Raw genomic sequence first — 21,319 nt, 5'->3', positions numbered from 1 at the left:
AATTTTGCTTAAATTATTGTAACAAAACACAATCCAACACAAAATCAAATGGTCAGGAAAGTCTCAAGCATTAAAGCAAAAAATTTAAGTGGGAGTTTGCTAATTTTTAGCCCAGGACAAATAAAAGTTCGAGTCCATATTTGGTTTTTGTTATTTCTTTAAAATTTATTGTAACTTACATTTTTCAACACAACACAATTCACGAGGCTTTTAACCTCTAAGGTGTTAAAGCATTGTATTAAAGACATTAATAAAAATTATACCCACTTAAATTGTTAGAAAACTGTTTGCAGACATTTTTTTTGAAAGGGGAAATAGTAGGTCAATGATGTGCTACTAATTACTAGAAACATTAAATCAGCCAAACACTGACATTTTATTGGGTCTGTGCATGTTTTAAATACCCTGGTAAGTTGTCGGAATTAAATGTAAGAAGTTTCTTGAGAGAGAACAGAAATCAGATAGTGAAAAGCTCACCTGCTTGCTAAGGTGCAGACTGTCCTGGTGACAAGTGACACCTAGAACTGAGCTGCTGACACACAGTAGGAATGCTAAGTCAATCAAGCAACAAAACTCTAAGGCTAACACATTATACTGATAAAGGGAAGAACAACAGTTGACTAAAACTCCTAAGTCCTTTGCAACAGTAAGGAAAACTATACAAACAGCGGAGGAGAGACTCCAAAGTTCACTAATCTGGCAAGAGAAGATACCACATAGGCCACTGTTAAACCACTACTTAAGAGCAACATGGCTGACATGCCTTAAAATACATACTTGTACTTCTGAAAGAAGTTTGGAGCTTCAAAAAGTTTGGACCACTCTGCCTTACTCAGCAAAATTTCATCTGTGATAGCAAGACCTAAATTAAAAACATATTAGAATATTTGTATGTTTCAACCTGGCGATCTAGAATTTTAAATAATTTTAAACATACCACATGCATTCACTATAATCTTAAACATTAACAAATGGAAGGTTTATTTTACACCCTTAGAGCACATTTTTACACATTTCAAAAGCACTAGAGCATTTTCTGAGAACAACATTCCTGGTAAAGTGTCATTATTAATAAAATGTCACGCTCAAAGGAAGGCTTGCTCAAACCGAAGCACAGTAGTTACCTGAGAAAGAAAGTCTTCCACGTTTCTGCCTTTTTAAAACACGTTACTGCTATCTCTAATGGGCCAAAAAGACTTTCCCATTAAAAAGCTTTCTTGCATGAAGTTAAGAGTAGTCAACTTAAGGCTGAAGACTGTACATTGCCTTTTCTACCTTCTAATTAAGGTACCAATTAGCAGTATCTTAAAATTTATAATAAATTGGGGCCCAAAGTCAAGGATCTTCTCAAAGGCAGAATTTTGGGCCCTAACTACACTCCAAGTTCTTTCCTAGGGGTGTAAAAAGCCCATCCATCCCTTGTGTCACCCATGAAGACAAAATGGCATCAGCTTTAATGTTACAAGGCTCTGATACAGCCCTGAACCAGGCCACAATGTCCATGTCTTTAAGTGCACCTTCATTTTCCAACAATTCTGTTATAGTAAACTGCTTAAAACACTGCTGAGTTACTCTGCAATATGTAATCAAAATAAATGCACAAATCCAGTTCGGTAATTTAGTTAAATTGAACAACTAGCTAACTGTTGGGTCTGCAACAGTAGGCAGACCCTTCATGTAGAAAGTAGAGCAGAAGCAGAAACACTTACCTTGTTTAAACTCCTCAACCATGACCATCCGTGTTGAAACGGACACATTGTACGTGGAGTTCTGCTGTGGGTATGCTGGTGTAATTATAGGCATAAGATGGTACCTATCACTGGGGTTTACCTACATACAATAACAGCCAATCAGTTTCTTCAAGTATATATACAACAGACACTTGGACTTTTACCCCTTGTTAAACAGAACCAATGATTACATTTTACTTCATTCATAGCTGGAGTTGAGAAATAAAAACCATGTCAGGAGACTGTTTTATAGAGACTTTTTACAGAATGAAAGATCTAGTCAACAGTCTGTTCCCATGCTGGAGGCAATGGCTACTTTGCAACCTGCCTGCATGCACCTGCTGGGCAAAAACAAAGCGAAACAGAAAGATGTAGTTGCAAATCTACTGCTTTTCCTTATTCAGCAGCATAAATGAGGGTGCCTGCAGAATTACACTTTTGAGTGTTCTTACTTATAAAACTCCATTTAAACAAGATGGGACTGACCTTCCAACCTTTCAGCTATCAGAAGCTTAAGCTTATTAACACAGAGTAGAACAGCTCTGGGCTGGTGAGGCAATAGGATGATTTAGTGACCGTTCATCTGTACACTAAGTAGCTCATCCCCACAGAGGCAACTACAACTCACTCTCCTTAAATACTTTCAAGCTTAGGCAACTTGAAAGCACACAGCTTGGGGCAGAGCCCAACAAACTAAAAGGCTTTGATATTGAAATAACAAATTAATTTTAAAAAATTATCTCAAAAACCTAGAAAGTTTTGATTCAAATTAATTTCTTTTATCAATTAATACAGCTCATGTTACTAACACCTAAAAAGTATAAACAGTAAATGCTCTCTGTAACTTCACCAAAACGGATGCTCTTCCTTAGCCAACACGTTTCTGCATCTGTAAAGCATCTAAACAGGTTTTTACAATTACAGCACGGTCACTGCAATCGTACTTAGGAGCCATCTGCTACACAGAAACACTATGCAAGAGCATTCTGCAACAAGCCAATTTTAACAAAATACTTAGATATAATAAAAAATATACAGGGATTTTTAGTATCCTTTTATTTATTTATTTGTTTATTTTTTAAGCACAAACACCCACACAACTTTGACTTACAAGAAAGATAGTTCTCTATGGAATGAGTTGTTAGTGATATTTGTGTCACTGTGTACATTAGATGTGGTTTACAGGGTACATCATTACACTTCTCACACCAGGGCACAATAGAGAGCAGGTCATCTATAAGAGTACTATGAGCGAGCGTGTCCACTCATTTGTAAGAACTGGGCGGCCTCCTGGAAGTTTATGCAGGCGACTTGTTATTGAACAGTGTGAATTTGTAGGGGAAAAAATAATACACTAACCCTTGGGTCCCACACAGGCAAATTAAGATTGCATTCTTCAGGCTGTTTCAATAGCACTGGATTTGGCCATTCCCTGTTCAAAAAGATTGTAGCACTTGATAAGACTACTGGACATTAGCATCTAAACGTATTTTGTTAAACATACAGCATTTGTGAATGTGACCCTACTTCACTCACTTGGCATATACACCATAGCCTCTCATTCCTTTCTGTTGACATAATATTCCTCCATAAAATTAACCATTTAATGGTTTTCTCAAACTCATGGTAAACACCTGCTCTGCCATCAGAGAACCAATAAAGCACTATGCAAATAAAAGTGCCATCTCAAGACATCTAATGTGTTCACCTCAACCTTTAACAAGATTATATTTAGAAGTGGGGAAAAATCCTGTCTTCACACTAGTTCCATCCACGGACATATGAGAAGTTACTTCTGACTACAGTCAAAGTGCTTGGAATAATGGCAAAAGTCAACAAGGACAGTGCTTCCCATATTTTACTCTATATGATACAGTATTGCTATACATATACTATGAATGCTACTTCAGTCACTTATAGAGATCAAAGATGAAAAATGTTTGTTTTCCTCAGTATAAATCAAGCCAGCTTATTAACAATGTTTGTGTATTGCCTTAGAAGTTCTAAGTCTCTGACCTTATCACACTTTACGTGACAAAGGCAAAGCACCAAAACTAAACTGGAAAGTATCCAGTGTGATTATAAATCATATCCATGGAGTCTAGCTGTTACAAAGTGACTACAAAAGAACAATTTTTTTTTCCAACATGGAAGAAAGGAAGGAGTTGAAAATATAGAAGACAAATCTCTTTAAGATAATGATTAAAACCCTCACTTTTTTGGTCAAGGTAACCACCACAAATTGGCAGTGTCTTGGACTTTTCTTAAATCAAAATTTATCAACATGCATATCTTTATTAGGAAATTTTAATGAATCTCTCCTGGGCTAACAACAAGTCTCAAAGAATTCAGAGACTACATTTTTTTTTCAGTCACTTAACATATTGCTTTTAATTCTTATAAAAAGTGACACCTTTAAGGTTTTGCCAAGATAATGAACAGCTGAATGTAAAAAAGCAAAATGTGATCACAAAAACAGCCTATGGGTTTAGAAGCATTCAGGATGAAAAGTGGTGTGTGTAAGTTCTAACCACCTATTAACACATCAGATGCCAGCACACATTATAGTAGCTAAAGTTCAGAGTTTATTTGGAGGGTAGGCTCACGCAAGTAGCACAGGTTTTATCTGCCTTATGACCCTGGCAGAACTAGGGAAAAGAAACAGAGTTTAGGTTTGCCTTTTCATAGACAATGTCTCTTCCCAAACGGTATCTGTATCTTGAACTAAAATTGGTTTGGTTTTTGGCGGAATGGTGACTGAATACAAGGCCTTGAATATGCCAGGCAAGCATTCTACCACTGAGCTACACCCTCAGCCCACAAACTAAAATTGGAATCTGAAACCAGCTGTAGAAATGTCATAGAAATAAGACTAAACTTCAGTGTCTACAATCAATTTTATTGTAATATAATCTAAAAACATACCATTTAGAAAATACCAAGAAAAACTTATGTACAAGAGTTGATGCTATTGCATTTGGATAAAGCTGGCAAGTTCTTGCTACTAGCATAGCCCAGGAAACACCACCGAGGAAACCTAATATATTGGAATAGATGTTGTGCCCTGTTGATAAGGGAAAAGCAAAAAGATAAGTTAGTGTTGATGAAGAGCTTAAATGTTCTTAATAAGCTAGCCAACAAATTCTGAACTCACGTTTGGCCCACAGTTTGATGGCTCTCAGAGTTAACCTGAAGTTGTCAATGTTTGGTACTAGATGTAAAATCTCATCGGTTACCCTGCAACCTGATTAACAGGAGTGAGAGAAACAGAACATTAAGCTATCAAAGGTATTAGGATAGTGGCACTCAATTTCTAAGACTATCCTTAAATTAAAATCTTATTTGGCAGAATGAGTACGTGATTCAGTAGAGCTAAAAGGCATGAAATAAATAAGGTAGTTATTTCCTGTTCCAAGCATCATCCTGAACCAAAACTAACACATTGTAGTAGTCTAAGCTCAAACATTTTAACTCATAACTGAGCCTTTTCCTGTCCAGATGCCCTGAGGCATCTAAGCTTCCAACACTTGTCCCAAAGTACTGGTAATGAGCTATTCTAATATTTTTTAAAGAGAAAACCCTTTTCACTCATCTGATAACATTATAAAGTAACTATCAAGTGCAAATTAATGAAGACTACACAGGAAAACTTCAATTACTAGCAACATTATAGATGTCAGTCTTTTTAGGAACTCACATACCATTAGTAACAGGAAAAACTGTAAGGTCATCAGTGAGCAAATAAACTACCAGACAATGATCTATAGTCTACCAGGTAAAGAATGTTTTATTATATTCATCATGCATTAATAATCCAATAATAACTGGCTGCAAACACCTTTATTACAAAGAATACATTTTAAAAACTGTTATTTACTATTTGAATAAAAAAAAAAAAAAAAAAGCTCTCCAACTTGACAAAAGCAAGCAGGCTTTTACATACCATTAAGGCTTCTTATGCATCTTATATCTAGATTTTTAAGCAGACTGTCATCGCGTAGGTCCAAATCTTCTGGAATAGTCTGCAGTGCTAATCTTGCAAACAAAATATCAATCTAAAACAAAAATAAAATCTAACATTCCATATATGTCAAACTAATTTTAAGGCATTTCTATTAAAAAAAAAAATCTTAAAGCCCTCTCTCTCAATGACATGAAGGTAACAATGACTACAAGGGCCTTACAAGAAGCCCACGCTGCAGACACAGGCTATTAATCTGAGGTTAAAGCACAGGAATGGTAATATGAAATAGAACCTAATATATATCACATGTCATTTTAACTATAAGAAGTCTACTCATTTTGCTAAATGCATACACTGGAATTAACTTCTGGTTTAGAATCTGTAGGAGCTGTATGCTAGCTGCATATTTCAAGGGGCAAAATATGAGATAAGTACTTTGATAGGAGAGTTAGTCCCCACCCTGGTATTTGCCTCTCCTGCGGCTTCTGTGGAACAGTAGAGGGCTGTGTGGGGTGGCACAGATACAGTAGCATTGAACTCAGAAAGGAGCTCACATACTCATTTATTTTCACATAAAAAGAAAGCAAAACCAGTAGGTAAATGGGATGTCACCTTATATTTTAATTATGGTTTTATATTTAAATACTGGCTATAAATAAAAAAAGTATACAAAAATTCTTAACCAAACTTAACATTGTGGCTACTTATTAAAATCGATAGTTTAACTTTTCATAAAAGTTAGGCACCTTACATAGCAATTCTAAAAACTCTAACCCCCCCCCAACTACATTAAAAAACAAAAACAACAAAACACCAAGTTATCGTTCTTTCAGTATGTCAAAGTTTTATAATCAGAAGTATCTAAGAAGCAGCTCTGCGCCAACAGCCCTCTGTACTCCTCAGAAGCAGCAGCAGGAGAGGCAAACACTGCATTAACTCTCCAGCGAAGTACTTAAAGCATGCCAGCTCACACCGAATGAACAAAAAGAGAAAAGCTACTTCAAAAACAGACTGTGGACTTAGGGCCTGACCCAGAACACACAAATCACATGTGAACGAACTATCTCTTAACTGTTCTGCAGCAGCCTCCAGCCCCAGATCCTCTGCTTCCACTCGCTGTCAGAATAACCTAACAGGGCTATTCTACAAGAACAAGCACCCATTTCCATGACAAAAATTCTTAGTATCAAACCAACTCAAATTCTTTCGGGCAATCAAATTTGTGTCTACACTGACCAAAGTCCAGGACAATCCATACCAAAAGCTGCCCCCTAGGACTAGACCTTACCTCTATTCCATCAAAACAGAGTTTGATAACTGGTACAAATGCCTCTTCAACAGCCTGTGAGAAAGCAACAAGTTTAGTTCCTGAAGCTTCATCGTAAGTTCATGTACATGCTTTCACTACACTTTCACTTAGTTTGTCTGAGCCAGGGTCTCATGTAGACCAACCTGGACTCAAACCAGCCACCCAACTGAAAATATCCTGAACTTCTGATCCTCCTGCCTCTACTTCCCAAGGGCCCGGATTACAGGTGTGCTATTGTTGTTACTTTTTTAAATGAGGCACTTGAAATTGTTTCAACATAATTTATCATAATGCCCAAAAAAAAATAAGTTCTTAGCAATGACCTTAACAGTCAAAATCCTTTTCTGTCATAGGATGTAGCTGCTCTTAGATTACTTACTACTCATTGTGTTTACTTCTATTTCGTAATTTCTAAGGCGTTTATAGGTTTATTATTCTAGTTTTGTTGTAAAACACACATGCTGAATGCTCAAAATGGCCTGGCAAAATGGAACAGCTCAATCAGTGATTCCTCTACCTGGAACATAAAAGTTCTCTCAAAGGACTAAGTGGTATGTTTTTCACCCTTCCTCTCTTGCCCCAATAGTTACATACTCTTAAGTCTTTTACTTCTTCTTGTAATTTCAATTTATCATAGAATGAGGTGAAAAAGTCACTCCGATCAACATGTCTTGGTGCAACACACAATGCATCAATATCAGCACCTTTAAAAAAAAAAAAGTTCAACCATCACAAAGCAGCACAAAAAAATTGCCTTGTTTCTTAGCATTAACAGTATTTGATATTAATTGATGGGATATGGGCAAGCTCTAGAACTTTATCCTCCTGACAAACACAACCAAGTCAGTGGGGAAAGGTAATACTAACTGATGAGCATGCTTTTCTTCAGATACACTGTCATTAAACTGAACTCCATAAACAAGTCAAAACAAGGATAAGCCAGGACTTTCCTGGTGAGCACTTATCCATGGTCTTGATGTCATTCATAAACAAACCACAAACTGACAGTAGTGGTGCAAGCCTTTAATCCCAGCACTCAGGAGGCAGAGGAAGGCAAATCTCTGTGAGTTTGAGGACAGCCTGGGCTACAGAGCAAGATCCAGGACAGCCAGGGCTACACAGAGAAACCCTGTCTCAAAAAAACCAAACCAACCAACCAAACAAACAAAAACCAACAACAACAACAACAAACCCCAGTTTTCCTTTATGTTCTTTTCACGTAGAGCTTCTCTGCTAAAGTAGTAAAACTAAAAACTTGAATAGAGAGATCTCCTATAGAGAATCAGGTCAATTCTCAAGACTAGGCATCATACTCAAAAAAAGTCAACCTACAGTGCACCCTACAAGGCACATGCACAGGACATGTCAAAAGTAAACATACTGTAGCAGGACAGAGCAATGAGACAGAGAGAACAGAGCGACAAGGCATTCACATGGCTTAAGAGTGTGACCTCTTCCACCTGAGCTGTACAGGCTGCTTCTGTCTCTTTTAAGGAATAAAGAAGATAATGAAGATGAAGAACTTAGTTACTGGGGGCTGGTGAGGTGGCTTCAGTGGTGCAGAGAACCCAACATTAGTTCCCAGCACCGAACATGGCTGTTCACACCAGTTCTTTAAACTCAGATCCAGGGGATTCAATGCCCCTTCTTGGCTTCTGCAGGTACCTGTCATACATGTGATACACATACATTCATACACACATGCAAAAGAAAAGCCATGCATAGACAAAAAGTAAGCATTTTTTAAAGAGAAAAAAGTTACCCTTTAAAAAAAAAAATTCAATGTGATCACCTGAGCTACGGACACACTGGCTTGTTTTTTGCTAAGCTGTATTTTACAACTTTATCTGCAATAAAGAAATGAGAACAAGAGAATGACAAGACTTTCTTAGAGCCTTGACTCTGTTCATACCCAGTGATACTCTGCAGAAAGAAGTAGGAATCTATAGAAAACTGTCCAAAAAACACAATGGGAGTTACTCTGCACCTACACTTTCCAGTACAGCAGCCAACCACATACTGTTCAATACAGAAAATGTGGCTTACTCCACTGGTAAACGGAGTTATTACTTCACTGCATTACAGACATCAGATATAGAAGGCTCCCTCTGAATTGAAGACTCAAGAATTCTCATTTCCTTGCTAATCAAAGCTTATATATGACTCATAATTTTTTTTTCTTTTTCTTTCTTTTTTTTTTTTTTTTTTTTCCTTTTTCGAGACAGGGTTTCTCTGTGTAGCCCTGGCTATCTTGGTTCTCACTCTGTAGAACAGGCTGGCCTCAAACTCACAGAGATCCATCCACCTGCCTCTGTCTCTCAGGCATGAGCCACTACCTCCCAGCTAAAAACTGTTATAATCTTAAGAAATACAAGTTCTATTAACTCCAAATAAGTAAATTATTACCTACCTTTCGTATGTACTCCTAGTCTGTAAGATCCAAATGTAAAAATTTTTCCTCCAACATTTTCAATTACAGATTGTGGAAGATTCTGTTGAACAAAAACAACAGTTGTCAGTAAAGCATCATCAGGGACACCACTTCAAATGAGAGAACAGCTTATTTCTGGGTTGTCATTTGTTTATTTAGTGAAGGGGTTTCTTCCTGGTTGTTTGTTTTGAGACAAGTTCTTAACTGTGTAGCCAGGCTGACCTCAGAGTCACAATCCACCTGCCTCAGACTCCCAAGTCCTAGAACTATGAAAACGCTATTGATACTATAACAAAATATCAACAGCAGGGGCATGGCTCAGATGGCAGAGCACTTTTGCTGTGCAGGCATAAAATCCTGGGTTGATCTCCACCACTAACTACATAAAACCAGGATAGTGGCACAGGCCTGTAATCCTCAGCACTGGGGAGGCAGCAGCAGAAGGGTCAAAGTTCAAGGTCATCCTCAGATATAAATATAGATATGCGCCTTGTAAGATACCCCATCTCAGAAAATTAAATGGATAAAAATAAGTTCATTAGCCAGGTGGTGGTGGCCCACACCTTTAATCCCAGCACTCTGGAGGCACAGGCAGGCGGATCTCTGTGAGTTTGAGGCTAGCCTGGTGTACAGAGCGAGATACAGGAAAGGTGCAAAGCTACACAGAGAAACCCTGTCTCGGAAAAACCAAAAAAAACCAAAAAAAAAAAAAAAAAAAAAAGTTCATCAATATCACTGAGTGCACAAAGGCACTTGCCACTAAGCCTGACAACCTGGGTTAACTAATACCCTAGGGCTATACGGTAGAAGGATGCAACTCCAGTAAATTGTCCCCTGACCTCCACACACACCCACAATAAATAAATGTAATAAAAGTTTGAAATAGAAAAGAATTATGAGATCTAAAAATAAGAATGGGATCCAAAAATATTCACAGGAAGATTGTCTCGGGTTCCATGTCAGCCCAAGCTACCATGTCAGCACAGGGAGACCTTATCAGTGGATGGAAAACCATGCACAGGCCTCTCCTTATGAGACCCCATTTTCATCAACTTGCCACTCACCACAGAGTCAAGCTATTCACTGAACACAAACCAAACCAGAGGAATGAGATTCAGTCTGTTAAGGCAAACAATTTTTCTTAACTCTAGGGTTCTTCCCAGGGAGTTACACAGAAGAACTGTGTCAAAATTCTCACTCATTTGCCAGGCATACTGGCCCAGCGCTTGCAACCCTAGCTCTCAGGAAGCTAGGCAACTCTAGATCTCAGGAAGCTAGGCAACCCTAGCTCTCAGGCTAGTCTAGACTACACAACATGATCTTCCCAGAATTACAGAATGCCTCAAAATACAGGCACAGGCAAGGATTTCCTGAAAGACTCCAAGATCTCAGGAAATAATACAAAGAACTGGCAAATGAGATTTCATGAAATTAAAAAACTGTGCAGCGAGGCAAACCAGAGTGAAAAAGTCAGCCTACAGAACAGAGAAACATCTTCCCAACTACACATCCCACAAGAAGATTAGTATTTCGTATACAGAGTAGAGTTTATTCAGCCATAAAGAATAAAATTAGGGAGCTAGAGCAATGGCTGCTCTTGCAGAGGGCCAGGGGTTCTGTTCCCAGCCCTCTGTTTCCAGAGGATCTGACCTCACTCGGACCTCTACAAGCATGGGCATGCATATGGCACACAGACATACACGCAGGCAAAACACACAAAAACAAATCTTTAAAAATAAATATGTAATTAATCTTTTGGATGAAAAATGGATGGAACCAAAGATCGTTTTAAGAAAAATCAGTCAAATTCTGGCAAACAATATTGCATACCGTCTCTCATTTGTGCAATCTAGACAGACAAGAGATGACATAAAAGCAAATGGAGGACTTTCTGTGGTGAAGATGACTGACAGATGCGGGAGGCAGGGGAAGGAAATGGTGAAGTCTAACACTGCGCATGGGTGAATACATTAAATACAAAGCTTCTGCTCTGCTTACTAAAACACAAAGTAAATAAAAGTGCTCATGATGGCAGGTGAAGTGCACATCCCTGCAATCCTAGCACCGCCTATAAGACAACACTAGGAAGGGGAGGCAAGGAGGTCCGGGGCAGTCTGGACTACATGAAAATCCTAAGTTCTGACCAGGAGTGGTGGCAAAAAGTAACTGTACTCCCAGCACTACCAAGGGGAAGGCAAAGTTATCACACTATCTAGGTAATCGATTTCAAGGCCCAACAGGGCTACTTACTAAAACCAAATCAAAATACAAACCAGTTGTGGCTTTGTCTACTTCACTAGCGCCTTTAAGCATCAAAGGAAAAAGCTCTTCCAATAAATCCATGCTTTCTACACAAGGCTAGTACCAACTTTAATTTAAAAACACTTAAGCTTGGATATTTCTTGCTCAGCTCATAAACTTACCTTTCCAAATTTTCTATCAAAAACTGTTTAAGAAAAATGTGGGACATAAAGACTGCCATTTAGGGTTGGGGATTTAGCTCAGTGGTAGAGCGTTTGAGGCCCTGGGTTCGGTCCTCAGCTCCAGAAAAGAAAACAAAACAAAACAAAAAAAAAGATTGCCATTTAGAATGCTCCAGTTGACCAATTTTTAATCAGTTGTTTAAAATATATAAACATGTATTAAGAACACCATCAATTTACCTAAAACCAAGTAATTTTTACTTTTCTCGTAAGTTAATACCTCCTCCTGTCCTATGAATCTTTCTTCCCTTGGTTCTCTATCAGTTTTTCTGCTGTGTATAAATTAAACATCCATTTTCTATTACAGCAGAAAAATTACTGCTTCTTATGGAACTTTTAAAAAATGTGTCAAATACATTCCACACAGCTCTAAAAACTTTTCCTTTACCATTAAGCGTACCAATGGACTCCTTAATTGTGTGAATGAGTACAAAGTGTCATGAATTCAGAGAAATGTCATAACTAAACAATGATGATATGATCTCTTTTGAGTATCTAAAACTAAAAACATTACGAAAAAAGAAAAAGGAAAAGGAAAACCACAAGGGGGCTAGAGATGGTTTAGTGGTTAAGAGCACTGGCTGCTCTTCCAGAAGACCCAGGTTCAGTTCCCAGAACCCTCTTGACAGCTTACAAAATCTGTAAAGGTAGTTTCAGGGGATGTGATGCCCCCTTCTGGCCTCTTCAAACACGAGACACATGGTGCACAGACATACTGAAGGCAAAACACCTACACGCATAAAATTAACTAAAAACAAAAAAATCAAGTTATTCCAGGACCTTTTTAAAGACAGTTAAGATTCAAGTATGGTAGGAACTAAATCCAGACCTGGAATACTCCAAAAATACAGTAAACTTTTTTTTTCTCTCTGAGACAGGGTTTCTCTGTATAACAGCCCTAACTGTCCTGGAACTTGTTTTGTAGACCAGGTTGGCCTCGAACTCACAGAGATCCACCTGCGATGGGATTAAAGGCATGCACCACCACCTCCGTAAACCTTTTAAACTTTTCACTGTTTGATTAGAGACACGGTCTCGTAACACAGCCCAGGTTAACCTCAAATTCTCAATCCTCCTGCCTCCATCTTCCAAGTGTTGGGACTGCTGCCCAGTGCTATGTCCACCTTAATCAGGGGAATCCTTTCCTGAAGTGATTCTCAAAAGAATGGGCAGTAGTTCACAATTACTGGGTCCAACTCTGAAATGCTATAACCAGAGAACATTAATTTTTTTAGAAAGTCACTAACTTCAGCTGGCTTCTTTCAAAATTAACAAGAAACCTAGTCTTAAGAATAAAAGAATTGGCCGGGCGGTGGTGGCACACGCCTTTAATCCCAACACTCGGGAGGCAGAGCCAGGCAGATCTCTGTGAGTTCGAGGCCAGCCTGGGCTACCAAGTGAGTTCCAGGAAAGGCACAAAGCTACACAGAGAAACCCTATCTCAAAAAACCAAAGAATAAAAGAATTCTGGTGTGGTGGCACACCTAGTCCTAGCTCTCAGGAGGCACAGGCAAGAGAACCTTTGTGAGTTTTGGGCCAGCCTGGTCTATATAGTGAGCTCCAGAGCCAACATGCAGCTAACTCCTACCTCAAAAACAAACAAACCACAAAAGACCGAATCCACTCAAAAGGGGACAACTGATTGTAGGACCTTACCTTGCTTTCACTGATTTCTCGTATCCATTCTTTCACCAGGTTATTTAATTTTCCCAAAATTAAAATCCTGTTGGTAAAGCAATTATCAAATTATTCACTATTACACATTAAGTTATAAATAACTGGCTCACTAAGTTTTACTTTTGTTCTCATTTTTGAGACATGGTCTTAACCACATAGCCCAGGCTGGCCTAGAATTTACAATCCTCTCTGACTTCCAGGTCCTGGCATTACAGGTATTTGCTTCCATAATAGGCTTTCTTTCTATTTATTTATTTGTTTATGGATAGGGTTTTACTATATAATCCAGGCTGGCCTTGAACTCAGAGATCTGTCCACCTTTGCCTCCCCAGTGCTGGGATTAAAGGTGTGTGCCACCACATCCAGTCTCAAAATTCACAGAAGAGATCAGAAACTTAATAGTGGGTATACATTGGCACTGAGACACTGGTTAAAGCATTTCCTTTTCTCCTGACAATCCTACATTAGAACTAAGAGCCTTCAGAAATTTATTTATTTACGTTTTTTGTGTATGTGTGCCTTGTGCCTACAGGGGCCAGAAGAGGGCACTGGATCCCCTGAAACTGGAGTTACAGATGGCTAAGAACCACCATGTGGAACTGGAACTTAAACCCAGGTCCTCTGTAAGAGCAGCCAGTGTTTTTAACCTAAGCCATCTGCAGCCCCATCGAAAAATGTAAATTGACTAAGGGTAACTCAGTGGTAGAGCACTTGCCCAATGTGCAATGTTTAAACTGTAACCAAGACTGCTCTGCTCCCTCAACCTCCAAAAAAACATAATTAAGGCAACAGAATTCTCTGTAGAAAACACATTTTCTCTAGGGAGTATCAACACAATGTGTGAAACAAGTCTATAGATTCAGAGTAACCTGACCTATGGAGTGAGTGAAGAGTGACTCAAAAGTCACTGAGTTCAAACATCTTAAAGTTCACGCACACAGCACACACATCTCACCTGCGCTGCAGTTCCTCTTCTTCTTCAAAAACCCCAAAGGGCTTCAGAGTCTCGATGAGTTTCTGTGTGAGTAGGCAGTCAGTCTCCTTGGGGGCCGCTAAGCTGATAGGAGAGGTAATGCCATAGTGCCTCTGTTGGGGCTGCGTTTGTTGTGATCCCTGCGTTGTAACTGGACTAAAAATGGAATTGGATAAACTTTCTTTACTGCCACAAAATTCTACAATTTGAAATTAATCAACATGACTGGAATAGGTACTTTAGTAAAATTTGCTTCTAAACAGTTGATCCTTGCCATGTTCTTTCTTTTCAGACAGGAAATGCAATGCAATCCAGGCTGGCCATGAACTCTACCTACTCGCCTTAGCCCCAGAATGCTAGAGTAACAGGCATGTATCACCATGCTCGGCTCCAAATTTTTATTTTCAAAGACATTTTGCTTCACAACAAAATATATCTCTATGTACTTCGAAGTAAAATATATCAATCAATTATTTCTCCTCCCCAGCCACTGAAACACCAAAATAAATGGAAAAGCCTAGATCGACTCACAGCCAGAGAATGAGCAATACAGAACACACCTGCTAGATAAGAATACAAAAAATAAATGTTTTATAAATTTTAACAAGAAGTATTTTTGTACTGTTATCTCTAAAACCCTGATAAAAACCGGGTGGGGGGTGTTTCAACTGGGCATCTAGTGTACTGTAATCCCAGCACTCAGAAGGCAGAAACAAGATCGCCAATATTAAACTCGGCCTACACAATGAGACCTATCTCAATAAAGGAAAAGTAAATGCCATTTTTTGACATAAGACACTAACTAAATGAAACACACTAAATGAAATACTTACCATGTGACTCAATGGATGACACTCATATGTAATGGGGTAAATAGCATACAAATCCAACTTGAAGTAAAGAGCTGTATTTAAACTAAGTTTCTGACACCTTTATAGAAAAGTGATACTTCATGAATGTTATGCATTGAGTGCCAGGACACTAATGTACAGATCCACTGGGCTCTGCTTTTGTCTTGTGATACCAACACAGATATAAGCACACCAGGAAGTCCATTCTGCCTGTTGCTGACCACTCAGCTGTATGTTGTGTGTCTTCTAATCACTGTGTCCTGTTGTATGATATTTTGTCTGTGTTCTGACAAATAAAGCTTTCCTGAAGATCAGAGGGCGGAGCTAGCCACTAGTTAACCATAGAGGCTGAGTGGTGGTGGTGCACACCTTTAATCTCAGCACTTGGGAGGATCACATCTTTAATCCAGCACAATCTGGAGGCAGAGAAAGGACTAAGGCGGGTAGAGACAGGATCTCGGCCCCCTTTTGGCCTGAGGATCCGGAGAGGTAAAAAGCTGTTGGTGGATGCTCTACTTCTCTGATCTTTCAGGTTATTATCCTGATATTTAACTCCTGGTTTTTATTGATGAGACTAATTAGGATTAGTGCCCTGATCTAGTTATGTGCTGTGTCAGCTTTCATTCAGACTGGAGTCATATTTATTAAATAAATAAGAATTTGATTTATTCCCTGCATCAATGAACTCCCCTCTGGTCTCTTCAATCTGCTCTTCTCAAATGTGCTGCTTGCTGGGCTGTGGTGTTCCTTCTAAAAGCCAGGAATCCATAAGACTACCAAGCATTTTCTTAAAGCCCAAAAACTGAAGATTTTACTTTTCAAAATTATATAAAAATCTACAATTAAGATATACTAATTAACTGAATTCATGGGCTTTTTTGTTTTGTTTGGTTTGATATGGTTTTTAGAGACAGGGTTTCTCTGTGTAGTTTTGGTTCCTGTCCTGGAGCTCGCTCTGTAGACCAGGCTGGCCTCCAACTCGGAGATCTGCCTGGCTCTGCCTCCCGAGTGCTGGAATTATAGGCACGGGCCACCACCACCCGGCCTGAATTCATGTTTTAAGCATTACATGTTTTCATTAGTCAACAGTTATCAAATTTCTTTCAAAATTTATCCCAGAAAGGCAGCCCTCAAACCCATTTCACTAAAGCAGGAGCAGTAGAAGACATCTGTAACTCAGCGCTCCAGAAGCAGAGGCAGGAGGAGTTGCAGACAACTGAGACAGCAACTTATTAAGATGTTGTCTCAGCACACCCCCAACTCTAAGTGTCTCAACCTTACACACTTACCCATGGCCCACACAACTGCATCAGCTTGCTATTCACTGCTCCACTGAGATTCTTCAACTACAGTCCTCCAGACTGAGCCAGGATTATAAATTCAATCACAAATAACATTTGCTTTGCTTTAGTTGAGACAAGACTTTTTGCCACGTGCTAAGCTGCAACTTGTCACCCTCCTCCTTCCGACTGGGAATGCTAGGATAAGAATGTGCTACCATGCCCAACTTTCATAAATGGTTTTAACATTAAGTAAATAAAGCTAGAAACTCAAGTATGGAGCGAGCTTTCACAAGTGCATGCTGAAATCATGTTTTAGTGACTTTAAAACATGTCCATCTCCACAAGCAATGTTTCCTTGCTTTCTTCACCTTGGTAAGGTAAATTCCTTACCAATCAGTTCAGTCTGGTTTATTAGCAAAATATGATCACCCACTTGCTGTGTTTTCCAGTCCTCATCATCACCACCCACCTACCCCGTTTCGTTTCTGTTTGTTTTTCGAGACAGGGTTTCTCTGTGTAGCCCTGGCTGTCCTAGAACTCACTCTGTAGACCAGGCTGGCCTCAAACGAGAGAGAGAGAGAGAGAGAGAGAGAGAGAGAGAGAGAGAGAGAGAGAGAGAGAGAGAGAGAGAGAGAGAGAGGGGGGGAGAGGGAGGGAGGGAGGGGGGGAGGGGGGGAGGGAGAGAGGGAAGGGGAGGGGGGGAGGGGGGGAAGGGAAGGAGAGAGAGGGAGAGAGGGAGGGGGGAGAGAGAGAGAGAGAGGGGGGGGGGGGAGAAAGAGGGGAGAAAGAGGGAGAGAGATCGATCCACCTGCTTCTGCCTCCTGAGTGCTAGGCACAATCCACAGCCTTCAGGTTTCTTATTATCAGACACACAACACACAAAAGCTTGGAATGTTCCTGTCAAGGTCTCTTTACCAGTGTATCAGGAGACAGGTTCAGATTTAAAAATCCACACAAAGTTGTTCAATCTAGAGCCAGGCTTAGTGGTGCACACCTGTAATCTCAGAATTGAGGTAGAGGTAAATTCTGGGTTATTCCTCCATTACATAGCAAGTTAAAGGCCAGCCAGGGCTACAAAAGACCATGTCTCAAAAAAAAAAAAAAGAGGAAAAAAAAAAAAATCAAAGGGGTACAATAGTTTTCATCCTGATTTGGAGGAAAAAAAAAAAAAAACCCTTATGCCCACATTAGTCTCCATGCTAAAATAATGCGGAAACAAATCATATGCAGTTTTTTTAAATTTACCTCAACTTAAAATGTAGTCATCTAGCTACTTTATTTCATCTACTTCAAAAGCATAAAACATGTATGTTAAGCATACACACGTGTACACACAAGCATACACATGTCATCTAATTCAAGTAAAAACATGCGTAAAAAAGTAGGTAAAAATAAGGACTGGGGAGATGGCTCACCAGGTAACATCTAATCCCAGCACTCCTACTAGAAGACCAGAGAACTGACCAGACATTAACAGACAGACCAGTGCACAGGGCAGTGGCAGAAACAAGAGACCCTTCAGAATGAACAAAGATGGTAAGTACTCCTAAAAGCTATGGCTTGTATGCCATGAAAAAAGCACATGCATTAAGAATGGTATATGTATAGGTAGGTATGTACATTCTCTCACAATTAAATAAAAACAAGTATCAGTTCTAAGCACTATGTTGCCTGTTTTGAGCATCCAAAATGTCCCAATGAGCACTGTTACTATATTTTAAATAGAAAACTCACAGTTTCTCATTTAACACTAGAAATTAAATAAAGAGCAATGATTCCATGAGCTAAGAGACAGAACACTTGCACAGTATGCAGGAGACACTGGCCAGAGGAAAGAAAAGCATGAGGAAGGAAAAGAGAAATCAAAACAGTGCTAAAAGCAGTTTAAGACATCTTTTTGCTACTGTTAAGGTTTTTTTTCCCCTCTCTTTGCTTTTTATTTGTTTGTTTTGGTTCTTGGTTTTTGAAGACAGGGTTTCTGAAACTTGCTCGGTAGACCAGGCTGGCCTGGAACTTAAATCCACCTGCCTCTGGCTCTGAATGCTGGGATTAAAGGTGTGTGACAGCACTGCCCAGCTCAGATACCAACTATCTGAAGGCATTTATACCAACAACTTCAGCTCTAGCCATCTATCAAGTTAAAGTTCTGACACTCAAAGATACAGCCTCTACAACATTGTCTAAGACAAGGTAGACCAGACTAAACTAATCTACAACACACTTTTTAAAACAAAGACACCACATAACAAGCTGGGCATGGTGAGTCTAAGCTTAGAATCCTAACATTCTAGAGACTGAGGCAGGAGAATGGTCATGAGCTTGAAGCCCTGCTGTACTAAAGAGAAACTATCTTGGGGGATGAGAATGCAACCTAAGCCGAGGGTTGTAAAAAACCTTAAGACTGTCCAAAATATACATGGCCCCCAATTCCTATACAGAAATACAACTGACAGGAACATCATGTACTCCAGCGCTATTCCAGAGTGAGGCATGCTCACATCTACTCTACTCACTTTTAATTATTTCTTTTTATTTTCCACATTCTAAATCTAAAATCTGACCCTTCTCATAGGAGAAATATATAAACAAGGTAATTTAAGACTGTTCATCGGAGCCCTATATGCAACATCACAGAAAAGTCTGGAAACCATTCACGTATCATTAGTGAAAGACTGTCTAGTTACAGTAAATGCTTAGGAAATAACATGCCACATAATAGTAATTTACCAGGTGTGGTAGCACACACCTTTAATTCCAGCACTTGGAAGGCAGAGGCAGGCAGATCTCTCAGGTTGAGGCTATCCAGGGCTATGCAGACAAACTGTCTTGCCAACCTAGTATATTTATGTGTGTAATATATATAATATAATTATACATCTATATTACACATATTTTCATACAAAATAATATAATAGTATTTCATGGGGTAGCAAGGAAAAATGCTCACGATGTCAGGTGAAAAGGCTGTACAATTCCAGTAACAGCATTTACTGAAATCTCAGTCCACAGAGTGAGTCAAAGCACTTTACATAACTACCAATTATCTTAACTCTACCACTGCAAATGAAGACAGAAACAACTTCCTAAGTTCACTGGGTCTCCATGTATTCTACCTACAGTACCTCTTTACATCTTTCACAATGTGTATCCTTATGTACTTCAAAAAGCAGAGCACGTTGGAATGTTACCATAATCACGGCTACTTTAGATAATGAGAAGCAAGCACTTAAAACACCAGAAGGGGAAGGCAAGTGACACAAAACTCTAATTCTGGTACTTAGGAGGCCGACACAGGAGGACCTGGAGGGACAACTAGGCTACAGAGTAAGACATTATTTTAAAAGCAAAACAAAAAAGGACTGGAGAGATAGATCAGAAGCTAAAGGCCACTTGCCATCAAACCTGACAACTTAGCCGGGCGGTGGTGGCGCATGCCTTTAATCCCAGCACTCGGGAGGCAGAGCCAGGAGGATCTCTGTAAGTTTGAGGCCAGCCTGGGCTACCAAGTGAGCTCCAGGAAAGGCGCAAAGCTACACAGAGAAACCCTGTCTCGAAAAACAAAAAACAAAACAAAACAAAACAAAAAACCTGACAACTTGAGGACCTAAACCAATTCCCACAATCCCTGGGACCACAGATCAACTCCCACAAGTTGTCCACAAAAGCTATGTATGGGACACATGTGCCTGAAAATTCACATAAATAAATCTAACTTTAAAACTTTTTAATTGGGGAACTGGTGAGATGGCTCAACAGTTAAGAACACTGACTGCTTTTCCAGAGGTCCCAAGTTCAATTCCCAGCAACCACATGGTGGCTCTCAACCATCTATAATGGGATCTTATGCTCTCTTCTGGCATGCAAGTGTACATGCATGCAGACAGAGCATTCACACACACACAAAAAAAAAAAATAAATTAGAAAAAAACTTTTTTTAATCGGGCTAAAATGGCTCAGTAAGTAAAGGCACTTGCTTGCTGCCAAGCCTAACTACCTGAGTTCAGAACCCACACAGCGAGAGAGAAACAACTCCCATAAGTTAATTGTCCTTGTACTTCCCCCCCCCCCCCCGCAACACACATACATACACACAAAATAAACTTAAAAATGTGACTTCCAGACCAGTCAAGGCTACAGTGAGACCTGGTCTCAACACCCCAAGAAGAACCGACAAGAGGGACATTATGAGAGAGACTACGAGAGAACGGCCATACAGAAGGGAAAGGGGTGGGGGTGGGGGGCAGCAGAAGACTAACACACAAAGGTCACACCCCAGAGCTGTTTTACCAATAGTTACTATTTTGAGTACTTTACCACACAATTTATACAAAGCTCAGACCACTGATGAATCCTCGACTCCTAATGCTGGAAATCTGAAATAGGTTGTGGTCCCTCCTATCAACAGATCCACTGTCTAAAACTTTATAGCAACTACCCAATCAAAAACATGCCATCATTTCTATGTTAAAAATGAAGCTTAACTTGTTGGCTATTCTTTGAAAGTAATCAAATAAACTACAATAACTTATTTACTGTAATAATTCTATATATTTAAACATTATTTAGGCAGTAAAAAGAAATCTGGGCAGAAAAGGAATAAGGAAACTCTCACAGGTAT

At 39.4% G+C, this 21,319-nt stretch overlaps 1 protein-coding gene across 2 annotated transcripts in view; it reads right to left on the bottom strand.

The window, feature by feature from the left end:
• The window catches only part of Papola (poly(A) polymerase alpha), a 52,113-nt gene that overhangs the window by 22,888 nt on the left and 7,906 nt on the right, over positions 1-21,319 (bottom strand). For both annotated transcript variants that reach the window (XM_059279540.1, XM_059279541.1), the window contains exons 2-12: positions 14,550-14,723; positions 13,574-13,640; positions 9,414-9,495; positions 7,598-7,707; positions 6,983-7,036; positions 5,674-5,785; positions 4,885-4,974; positions 4,656-4,794; positions 3,090-3,162; positions 1,710-1,830; positions 778-862 (exon numbers count right to left, since the gene is read on the bottom strand). In XM_059279540.1, the coding sequence (XP_059135523.1) occupies positions 778-862; positions 1,710-1,830; positions 3,090-3,162; positions 4,656-4,794; positions 4,885-4,974; positions 5,674-5,785; positions 6,983-7,036; positions 7,598-7,707; positions 9,414-9,495; positions 13,574-13,640; positions 14,550-14,723 (1,107 nt within the window). The remainder of the gene's footprint in view (positions 1-777; positions 863-1,709; positions 1,831-3,089; positions 3,163-4,655; positions 4,795-4,884; positions 4,975-5,673; positions 5,786-6,982; positions 7,037-7,597; positions 7,708-9,413; positions 9,496-13,573; positions 13,641-14,549; positions 14,724-21,319) is intronic.

This window comes from Peromyscus eremicus, chromosome 14, assembly GCF_949786415.1.
Source record: "Peromyscus eremicus chromosome 14, PerEre_H2_v1, whole genome shotgun sequence".
Taxonomy (NCBI): Eukaryota; Metazoa; Chordata; class Mammalia; order Rodentia; family Cricetidae; genus Peromyscus; species Peromyscus eremicus.
Note: the sequence above shows the minus strand (reverse complement) of the source record. Positions and strands in the feature narration are given on the sequence as shown.